This window comes from Capra hircus, chromosome 3 (assembly GCF_001704415.2).
Source record: "Capra hircus breed San Clemente chromosome 3, ASM170441v1, whole genome shotgun sequence".
Taxonomy (NCBI): Eukaryota; Metazoa; Chordata; class Mammalia; order Artiodactyla; family Bovidae; genus Capra; species Capra hircus.
Window position 1 is genome coordinate 64507592 of NC_030810.1, and position 11208 is coordinate 64518799.

The following is an 11208-nucleotide window of genomic DNA, read 5'->3' on the forward strand; positions in this document are numbered from 1 at the left end:
ATCAGTGAAAATAAAAGATTAACATTGCTACCCCATTCTATTAATGGGGCTCTTAAAGGCTCTTGCAGACCACAAATTGCCACAAATCGTACTACTGGTACTACTCGGATAAGGACTGCTAAATGCAAGGAATGCAGAAATAAAGACTACCCAGAGGTGGCGCTGTGGTTAAAGCACACCTGGATTTTGATTACAGGGACTGTATTTACTTCCTACCCCTCTAAATAGAGACTGTTAGCCATCATCGCTTTTGTATTTCTATAACCAGAATATCAGGAAATAAAGGTCTCTGGTAACATCCTCTCACCAACTCCAATCTGCAGGGACATGTGTAAAGTCTTCACTCACAATCAGAGAGAAAACACCATCTCCTAGGCCCTCCAAGCCTAGGGATCTGTATTCAAAGTTTTATCCATCCTTCTCTCTTCCTTTCCTTCCATAGAAACTATGATCCTTTGGACAATTACTTCGTGATATCTAATGTTTGATTAGTTTTCTAACATTTCATTTTAAAATAAAGATTTCATTTTAGTGTACATACTTGGGGAAATAAAGCACCACAATTCCTTCCAGACCTATGTATTAAATGTTCTGTAGAAAATAATGTTCTTTTAAAGAAGAGGAAAGATAAAGACGATTTGGCTTGATTCCTTCATCTGTGGATGAGAAAATGAAGGGCCAGAGCAGGAAATTTACTTTACTTCCCCAGGTCAAATCAGAACTTAATTGCAGCCCACTAAGATCTCCTGTCATCTCATTTTGATTGTTATAAATTATTAACAAATTGAAGCTGAACTAGGGAATTAAAATGTGTGTATTATTTACTGGGTTCCTTTCACCGTTTGGTTTGAGTTTTCTTTACCAACCTTCAAGGAACATTACATCGTTTTGAGTTGGCCTTCTTTAATCACACCCATCTGCAGCTGTTTTCTATACAGAACATTTTAATTATTATTATAGTTTTAAAGATTAAAAAAATACTTTTCATACATGCACAAAGTGATTTGATCATAAAAATGAAATTTTAAGTTCCAATCAATAAAAGTAAGCCATTTCATTTCAAGGTGCTAGACATATAAAGAGAGGCGCGTTCTGACTGGTATTTAAAAATGTCCTCTGCTTGATGTTGTAGGCAACGACTATAGTTTCTTTTGCAGACATAGTTTTGATGGTTTGAAAGACAGAAATCCCCCCAAACAGACGCTAAAACCATAGATGTTGAACATTTGCATTGTCTGTAGCTAGATTCTTCTGCAGGTCCCTTTTCTCAATCTTGCAGTGCTGTGTGTAATACAATATGAAAACTTGTCCCACAAGACTGGTTTTACTTAATGATACTTAGCAGAAGGGCTTTGCACTTTCATGATAATTTCCACCAGAAAAATCTCTCTGGAACTTACTAATAATAATCAGACCTAATATTAGCCTCAGATCGGAGATTTATTAAACCTATTTGGCAAAGCAGATAAAAGTTGAAGGACTAGGTATTTAAGCATCTAGGCTGAACTGCGGTACTAGAATGAGACACTCAGACTACCACCCTCAAAGCTTTCCTCAAAACTTGATTTACACTAGAAATAACTTTTCTTACTCTCCAGAGGCTGTGGGATTTCTAATGCTGCGATAACTTCCATCACTCTGAGGGCTAAGAGAAATTTGGCTTCTCATCCTCTACAGTGGATACAAGGGGCAAGGGTTTTTTCCCTAAAGTTTTCCTGAACTTTGAAAGTAGACTGTGTGATCTTTTTTACCAACGTTGATAAATACTTATGAAATGCCTACTGGGTCCTTAGATTATACATGGATTGATGGGAAGAAGAGGAAGTAAGCAGGCAGTGTTTCGGAACTACCGAGTTCCTGTTTCCACCTTGTGAATTAAACTTCCACTAAGGTTCATAAATTTCTAACATGGTGAATTTAAAAAACAAAAACAACACCTCAAAAAACACAGCACAGATCTCCACAGCTCGGAGATCTCAGGAAAGCCTTTCTACCCTAACAGAGACCCATTTCCAAGGCAGATGTGAAGTAAGTTTTCCTAAAGGGCTCCTCTCGGCGCGAGGGGCGGGCTGTCCCCGAAGGACTAGTGGGGCGGGTCCCGGGGATACCTCGCGCGCACGGAGGGCAAGTGGGTCCCCGGTGCCTCGACTCGCCCTCCTGGGCCGCGGGGGACCGCCCCGGCGGGGTTGCGGCGCCTGGGTGACTTCTCCCCACCTGATTCCGGCCCTTCCCCGCTCCAGTCTCGGCCCGCTCCTCCGCCTGGCTCTCTCCCCCGCCCCCGGAGTCTCGTTTCAGTCATCCCTTTGTCCTTGCCCGGATTGGCAGGTTTTATTATTCCGCCTGAACAATCCGGCCGCCCAGTGGCTGAGGGTCGCTGACGTCGGCGGCAGAGCCGGGGAGTAGTTGGGATTTTGCTCTGTCAGTAACACATGTGTAAGAGCCGCGGAGGGAGCGAGCGAGCCGGCTAGAGGCCAGCGCCGCCGCCGCCGCCGCCGCCTCCGAGCCGGGCAGCAGCAGCCCCGGCAGCGGCGCAGGCTCCGGCGCGCCGGGCCCCGCCGGCCACAGCTCCCCGCCTCCCGGGAGCACTCGCCCCCCGGCCGCTGCCGCCACCGCTCCCGGGGCTGTTGTGTCTGCGGCCGCTCCCCGGCTGGAGGTGCAGGAAGCTCGGCCGAGCCGCTGCCGCCGCCAGCAGCCCCGAGCGAGCGGGCGGGCGCGCGGGAGGGAGGCAGGCGGAGGAGGAGGAGGAGGAGCGCGGGCGGGGCGGGGGCCGCCGGGCGGGGGAATATACAAAGTGAAGCCACATTGCCAAACTTGCAGCAGCGATTGCAGCAGTTGCTGCCGCTGCGCCGCGCTGCGCGGGCCGAGGGCTCCTGCAGCTGCTCGCGCGGAGCCGGAGGCGGAGGAGAACGGCGAGGACCGAGACTGACACTTCTGCTCCCCGCCGCCCGCCACTTACGCGGGGCCCCCAACCCAGCCTCAGAGCTGCGCGTTAAAAAAAAAGCGGCCCTTAGCCCCCTCCTCCCCTTTCCTGCTTCTGCGAGAACATCCCCCCTCCCTCCAGCTCCGCCAGCCGAGGCGCCCCTTCCTTGGAAGCCGAGCGGCTTCGCTCGCATTTCGCCGCCGTCGCCTCTCGCAATATTGCAATATAGGGGAAAAGCAGGTAAGGGGACGGCTGGGGAGCCGCGGGCAGGGAGCGGGGAGAAAGAGGAGAGGGCCGATTTGGGCCGGGGCTGTTTTCTTTGGCTTCCTTCCCTTGACCGTCCCAAATTGCAAGTAAACAATACGTCGGCTTAGATAATGCGCGAGTCTGAAACTACCGAGGCCGGCCTGCGAGCTAGCACGGAGGACAGCCCCGGGCCGCCAGCTTTGTAGCGGTTCCTGCTTACAAAAGGGTTCTTCTTGGAGATGGGTCTTTTGGAGACCTTGGAGGGGGGTGGGTGGGTATATTTTCAGTTCCGAAGGGAAAGGCTGGATGTGCTATAAGGGTTTTAAGTCTGAGAAGTAGTGTGGGGGAAATAGTCACGACCCTCCACTCCACCCCCCCGCCCCCCACACACTATTTTTAAAACAGTGGCAGAAAGGATCTAAGTGAGCAAGATTAGGTATTGATGGTTCTTTAAAAAAATTCCTCTTGGCTTATAAGTCTTTTGTTCCAATCCAGAAGAAATCCGGTGAATCACCTAATTAAAATCAAGACATGAATTAAGCATCCATTTTTGTACTACAAATTGCCAGCGCTACGTTTGTCCCTCCCTTGGTCTCCATTAAAAAACACCAGAGACGTTGTTAAAGGGGGGCAGATTTTGCCTCTAGCTGCCAGTTCTGCTTTCTATTTCACTGACTATCCCAGGACCTAAATTGCTTGGCTATGTAATTACTAGAGTATAAGCCTATTTAACTTAAAAGCTTTCTTTCTTTTTTTTCCCCCAACTCTAAATGAAACTTGATGAGGGCCCGTCCTTAGTTATCAGGGGAGTCAGTTTCTGGTCAGTCCTCTTGATTCATCTCTTTTAGATTTAATCAGCATTAAGGTATTGCTTGTCCTTAAGAGCTTTAGCTAATGGGGTTACTGGATGCTTTTCTCAGTGTAGTGTTTCCTTTAAAAAAAAAAATACATATATATTTACCTCTCACCAAAGATGGGGGCGGGGAAGAGCTTGGAATCTCCTCCCTCCCTCTCCTCTTTTAAAAAGGAATTTGGAGCGATTAAAAAGGGGGGGGGCTGCGGGGGTTGTTTAAAGACCTAGGGCAGGAAATGCAGATTCATTTGGGTTAGGGCAAATTGTAACAAAAAGCAATTCCTCGAGTAAATGCATCAGATAAATCAATTTACATAAAGGTATGATGCATTCGGATAAATGCAATGCTAATGGGTTTTAGAGTGGTCCTGTTTCCAAAGTCTCAGGGTTTTGTTACAGCTTAATTGGTGCAGTTCTTATTCTGGTTTATTGTGCGGTCACTGGACACACGTTCCGGGACTCTTTCGGAGGAAATGTGTTTAAAATCGGCCTATTTAAGGAACCCGAGTCCTTGTTTCGTTCCCTTCCCCTTATATATATATATTTTTCCTCCTGCAGTAGCCAAGTTGGGCTGGGGACAGGCAAAGTTCGCCCTCTCCCTTCTGAGGTATCAGCTGAATGTCTTGAGCAGATAGCTGGGAGCCTCGAGGGGAGCCCACACTCTCGGCTTACAGAGGACAAAGACAAAACAGGCTGCTTAATTGGCAGTAAATAACTTGATCTTTTTATAGAATAAGTGACTGGAGGAACACGAGGACTTTATTGGACTCAGGATTGGAGGCAACAAATTAATCGGTTTAGGCTAAGCTTTATAAATTGATTCCTATATTATACCCCAGTTGCTTCTCTCGTGACATTCATTAGAAAGAGTGGGGGATTTTTAAAAGCAGTTTTTGGTGACTGCAGGACTGGCTCGGAGATAACTTGTGCATCCTTTAACAGTTCCTTCTCGCATATTATCTGTAACGCACCCCTGGCTCCCCCCACCCCTTTGGAGGAACAAAGCTTTAGCATTTAAATTGCTGATCAAGGGCAGATTAGTGAGACCAAAGTGGAGAGTGTTTGTATAGGAAGTTAACAGGCATCCTAAAGTTCAATGATCTATTATTCTTGCCTGTGTCCTGAAAACCCAGAGAAAACACTGATTGATCTTCAAAATGAAATGAGATTTGGAACAATAATGGGAGATGGCGGTCACCACAATGGCATGTGAAAGGTGCTGTTTAAAATACGAAAAACCAGTTTCGCAACTTTACACCCCCCCCCCCCCCCCCACACACACACACGGTCTCCTCGCCTTCCCTCCCACCATCACAGTCTGCATCTCCCCTCTGCTGGTTCCTCCCTCCTTCCCTTTCAGAAAGCCGAACTATTTGCAACTTGTGAACTGCAGCTGCACTTCCCGGGGCAGAGCTCGGGAGGGAACGTGGCTCCGGCGGGGGCCGCCGCCTCTCCACTCCCCTCGGCGAGCGCTCTAGGCTCGGCGGGGCCCGGGGAGGGGCCGGGCGCGGCGGTGGGTGGGTTTGACCCTTATTTGCTGGAGGCGGGCTGCGGAGGAGGGGAGGAGGGGGCGGAGGCGGGGGCCGGGAGGAGGCGCCGCGAGGGGTGGAGCGCGCCGCGGAGCCTGGCTCTCGGAGTTTTGACAGTACCCAAGCTGAAATTGTCAGCGGCGGCGAGCGCTGGAAAGTTGAGAGGAGCTCGTGGCCCCAGAACAAAGCTTGAGAAAAGTAAACAGGCGGCTGCTGCCGGCAAGACTCCCTCCTTTCCTCTCCCCGTCTTCCTCCTTACCGCCCTTGCTCTGCTGCTTCCTTCCAGCAGCTCTGGGGGGGAACGGGTTCGCTCTCTAGCGCGGAGATTACTAACTTTTGCATCGCCCCTGTTTTGTCTCTTTCTCCCTGTCCGCTTCCCGCCCTCTGCAGACCATGGTGAATCCGGGCAGCAGCTCCCAGCCGCCCCCGGTGACGGCCGGCTCCCTCTCCTGGAAGCGGTGCGCAGGCTGTGGGGGCAAGATTGCGGACCGCTTTCTGCTCTATGCCATGGACAGCTACTGGCATAGCCGGTGCCTCAAGTGCTCCTGCTGCCAGGCGCAGCTGGGCGACATCGGCACGTCCTGTTACACCAAGAGCGGCATGATCCTTTGCAGAAATGACTACATTAGGTAAGACTTGGCTGCCTTTTCCCCAACACTGGCGGGCAGAGCGGTAGCAAGGCCAAAGGTTACCAAGGATTTTAAGGAAAGGAACAGTGCACCTCTTGAGAATACACCTCAAAAACCTGGCTGGCTGAAATTTAAGGGGTTAAAGAAGCATGTGTTAGTCTTCCAATTTTTAATGGCAGATTAATGGCGAAGGCCACACTAACTGAAAACTGCACATCTAGTGGGACTGGGCCGCTAGGTGTGCCAAGGTTGCTCACTCCCAGGACCAGGGTTCCAAGTGGTCAGCCCCAGTTGGACCCTCCACTAAAAATAAACATTTCTAGTGGGATTTAAGCTGCTTTCTTAAAGCAAGGTAGGGGCCCACACAGGAACTCGGAGACAAAAGATTGACTTAAAATTTTGTGTGGTTAGTGAGAAAAGATTTGCGGATGGTGATGGCTGATTATTATATTTACATAAGCATCTTAAACTTTCTTAAGTAGAAAACGGACTCATTCTTTGTGCCCCTTGTGAAAACTGCTGGTTACCTATCAGTTTAAAGACTTGTCATTTTTCTTGTAGCAAAGGAACGCAAACAAGAAAAAAAAAAGCTTAATGGTAATGTTTCTCTTTTTGTACTGTTACTGGGAGGCTCGAAATACTCCAGTGTTAGTGTGTGGTTTGTGATGTAAAAATTTGCAGTGCTTTCAATTGAGGAATGTTCAGATTTTGGGTTTTTTTGTTGCTATTTGTATCACTGCCCTTGATCCCCAAAAGAGATTGAGGAAAAGAGGCTATAGAATTATACTAATCTTGCATTTTAAAGCAATGTATACGAACATTCATATGCCCATGTAAGCAGCCTTTTCCAACAAGTTTCAGTGCAATTAATGGAAAGAATTCAGGAGGTCAGGTGCCTATAGGATCTTTTCAGGTGAACTCAAGCTACTTAAACTCATTAATTTGAAAGGAGGCATTTGAAGGATTACACATTTAATTTGAGTAAATGGTTTGATAGACTGATGCACATGAATGCTTCTAGGAGGTGTTCTGTTTCAACATCCAGTAATTAAAAAAAAAAAAAACCCACGCCCACACGGTTGATATCAGAATACCGCTCACTTTAAAAAAACTGCGTTCTATTTAAATTTCTGCTCAAAACCGTTTTCTTTATAGAGATTAGAACATTTTTGCTCTTTCTTCAATGTGGGTTAATCAATAGATGAGGTATTTTTTTGAAGTGTAGCTCTATTGTGATTCCCTTACTCTGGGTCTAAAACTGCAAAAGACCCCAGTGCAATACGGAGCTGAGTAGTATGGCTATGTTTAGCGCAGGGATATCATTAGTATAAAATGATGGAATAAGGTGACATTTGGTTTTCCAGTAATGTAATACTGGCCTCCTCAATCAGCCAAGTTAAAATATATATATATAGATACAGGAAGGGGGGGGGCTTTTATTTTTAAATTAAGAGGGCAGCATTAATTTCATAAAGTGTTCTTTTAGAAATGTTGGAAAACCAGCAGGAGCATGGGTGTAATGCTTTCTTATCCTTCTTCCAAAATGCCATGAGCTTTGACAGTATTGTAATTAAATAGAGAGCAAAACTGTGGTAAGGAGGGTGACTTAAAAGGGGAAAAATTGACAGTGCTGTTCAGAAGCAGTGAATGCTACAGATTCATCTCTTCTCCATGTGCCTTCAGAAAACGTTCTGATGACCACTAATTAAAAAGAAGATGGGTCCACTTGCATTCCCTTGGGACAAGTTTAGGCAAGTGGCTTCCTGGGAATCACTTCATTTCTTTCCTTATTCTTGGGAACAAATATCAATGCCCATTTGGTGTTTTTTCTCGTGGCTTAATGGAGAAAGGAAGGATGTGTGCCCAACCCCAAGCTTTAATTAATTGAGCCCATATTCTCCTTTCTTTTTTCCTTACTGAAAACTGGAACCATTGCTGGTGAACCAGAGGATATCCTGAGAACCTTAGATTTGTCCTGGAGAGGTGTTCTAGCTCAGTACCAAATTGATCCTTTCCTCACACTGCTCAGAGCTCAGCAGCAGCATCTTCCCCCTGCCCCCCGACTCCCCATTTTTAAGGGATCTCCATCTCCTAAGACTTCCTTCAGTGTTCCTTCCTTCTGCCCACCAAGATGCCAAAAGGGTGGGAAGGTGGGGAGGCGCGTGTTCCTTTCCCTATCAGCTACTCCTTCCCAGCCTCCCCTCTGTCCACTTGTTGAAGGCGCTTTCAATTCTGCAATGACGGCCGCTGAGGAGCAGGACTAATCCGCTCGGCAGCTACCAGGTGAAGGGGACTCTTCGGCTCTATGGCCCCAGCTGGGACCACAGAGCGATTTATTAAGGGGCTTTTAAACTGTCTGACTTTGAGGTTGTGGGTTTTTTTTTTTTTTTAAACAACCAAGATCTGGCTAAAAAGCTTAGGGAGAGCTGGGAGAGGCCCGGGGAGGAGGGGGTTGGGGGAGGAGGATGCCGCTTTTCCCTAGTCCCTTGCCCCTGCGCGACCCAGTGTCGATTGGGCAGAACTGAACTTCTGCCTCTTCTCCCTCCCAAGATTTCAAATAAAGCCTTGCTGCAGCGAATCCGCACAATTAAAAGCTTTAATTAGTGGCTCCTCCATTTTCTTAGTTCTGATGGGCTTTATCTAATGAGATCTGGTCTCTGGCTTAGATCTGCTCCGAATGACGTGTCCGCAATGAATGAGAGCTGCGTCGCAAACAAAACATTTAATTAACAAAATTGGCCTCTAAGAGAGAGAGGGAAAGACGAGGAGGGGGTGAAGGGAAAGGAAGGGGAGGGTGGGTCTTAAAGGGGCCAACGCCGGCCAGGCCCGGCCACCTTAGAAAATTACAAAAGTAGGCGAGCCTTAGCAGCGCCCTTCCCCCTACTACCCCCCAGTTTCCGAACCCCCAGCTCAATCCTAGCGCCACCAAGTAGCTTCAGAAACTCTGATTCTCTTTCTTCGAGTCCTCCTTCTCTACCCCCACCTCCGGCCCGAAGACTGGCGAGGGAAGTGCAGCGAGAGGAGGAAGTTCGGGGAGATGGACGGGTGGGGCTTCAGGTCCTGTGAGGCGAGGAAACGCGCCGGAAGCCCGGTTGGCGGTTCTCGGCGTGCCGGGTCTCGTCCGCTCGCTCGCTCTACTGGGCGGGGGCCAGGCTAGGGGCCGGTGGCGCCCAAGGCCGCAGTGGAGGCGCTCGGCCGCTTGGCCGGTGCCTCGGGCCCGCGAGGGGGCGAGCGCAGGGCGGGAGCTGGACGAGTGGGTCGCGCTTTCTCTCCCTGGGCTCTGCTCAGGAGGTTCACGTGGCGCCCGCAGCCGCAGTGAGCGCCGCGCGGCCAGGGGTGGGGGCCCGGGGCGGGGGGACTGGTGCTGGTGGGTGGTGGGGGTGTGTTTGGGGAGCGGGTAGCGTTAGGAACGGAGGCGCCGCCAGACAGCGAGTTCATTTCCCTGGTAATCAACAGCAAGCTGCTATATTCAGAGAATGCTGTCCCTTTAATTGAACAGGCTAGGTAATTAAATGGCACTTTTCCAATAGGACGTGCTAGGTAAATCTAATAGTTGGTTATTTAATATCACTTTGAAGTCTGCCCACTCAAGCACAATGACAGCACAGGAGCATGTGAACTATTAGCTAGGAAAAAAAAATCCGAGGATCTCAAAAATTAATTAAATCGCATGCAATTTAGGGGGAACGTTTATCTTGATTTGTCATAACAGAATTAATTCAAGGCCTCCAATTCACTTGGGGGCAGATCTGTTACTCTGAATTAACCAAGCGTAATTTGGCTGATTTTTTTTTTTTTTCTTCCCTCCCCTCTCTAACGCAGCAGTTGCGATTATTCACAGCCCCCCTCTTAAGTATCAATAGCTTCTGGTGCTTTTAAGGTGCTTGGTCTCTAGTTATTCCGAAGTATCTTTAATGGACTTGGCTCCAGGCATAATTTCTGGGTTGCATTTCTTTGTTACATTTAATATAGCTGGTGCAGAATTTAGATTAAATATAGGAACCTGCTGGAAAACCAATTGCATCTGGATCAGTAGCTGTGGATGTGCATTTTTCTCCTAGATAGGTTGCTGATATTTACTTGCAGGTACAAATGTATACCTTTCAGCTACACTCTTAGAAACGCACCTCTCTTTGCCTGAAAGCAGTTTAGAAAACAGCCAGGTAACGCTAGTATTGCATGTATTTTGCTTGAAGTAATAATGCAGTGGAAAATAGGCCCACCTATTGGTCACTGAAGTTAGGGAAAGATGCTAAGTATTATTACTGAACTAAAAATACAACTTGCTCTCCATCTCTTTTCTGTCAGCAAGGAGAGCTGGAGCTGGCAAGCAGTACTGGCACTTCAAGGTGTTTTTCCTAGGAGCAAAGCACCTTTAAAGTGTGGAGGTTTGGTGGGATTTCTCCCTTTTCCCCATATAAGGAACCTCTTGATGTTTGTGATTGATTGCATTGCCCAAATGCTGAAATATTAACGACCTTCTTGGACTGAGGACCCAGAGAAAGGAAACTGAAACCGATTCTGTCATCACAATTAAAGACTCCCCTGGCTTTAATTAGCCTGACCTGGGGTATATCTCCCTGTTGCTTGAGTTAAAGAGAAAAGAGCCCATTATAGTCCAGTCTGAGACCGATAGCTACTTAATTGAGCACCTAAAGCTTCGAGCCTTTTAAATCAAACACTGTCCTGGACAGTCCCCCTGGTTAGATAATTAACTCTGCAGAGAAAAGAAATGTTAAAAAAAAAAAAACCCACAACTTTTCAGAAAAAGGGTGGAATTCTGATGGTAGCTTTCCTCTTTGGTAAAAAAGGGGATTAAAATGTGTATAGACATTTAAGTGTTCTGCTCTGAGGCAGCCTTAAAGCTGTAGGCATGGAAAGATCTTAAACTCCATTAGTAATATTGTTCAATAGCACATCAATCATGAGTAGATCGTGGTCATTTTCAAACTTTGTAACTGTGCTTTCTGACACTTTAGGAATCCCGTGATTTTTGTGGCTGATTGTTCCCTGAAGGTTAGAAAAGTGGTG

The 11208-nt window shown here is 47.6% G+C and overlaps 1 protein-coding gene across 2 annotated transcripts in view; it reads left to right on the forward strand.

Annotated features, from left to right (window-relative positions):
• The window catches only part of LMO4 (LIM domain only 4), a 17082-nt gene continuing 8287 nt past the window's right edge, over positions 2414–11208 (forward strand). The window contains exons 1-2 of one of the 2 annotated variants that reach the window (XM_018045699.1): positions 2414–3160; positions 5939–6177. In XM_018045699.1, coding sequence (XP_017901188.1) covers positions 5942–6177 — 236 coding nt within the window. In that variant the 5' untranslated portion in view covers positions 2414–3160; positions 5939–5941. Of the gene's footprint in view, positions 3161–5598; positions 5747–5938; positions 6178–11208 lie in introns of those variants that run through there. The other variant, XM_018045700.1, reaches the window with a different exon arrangement.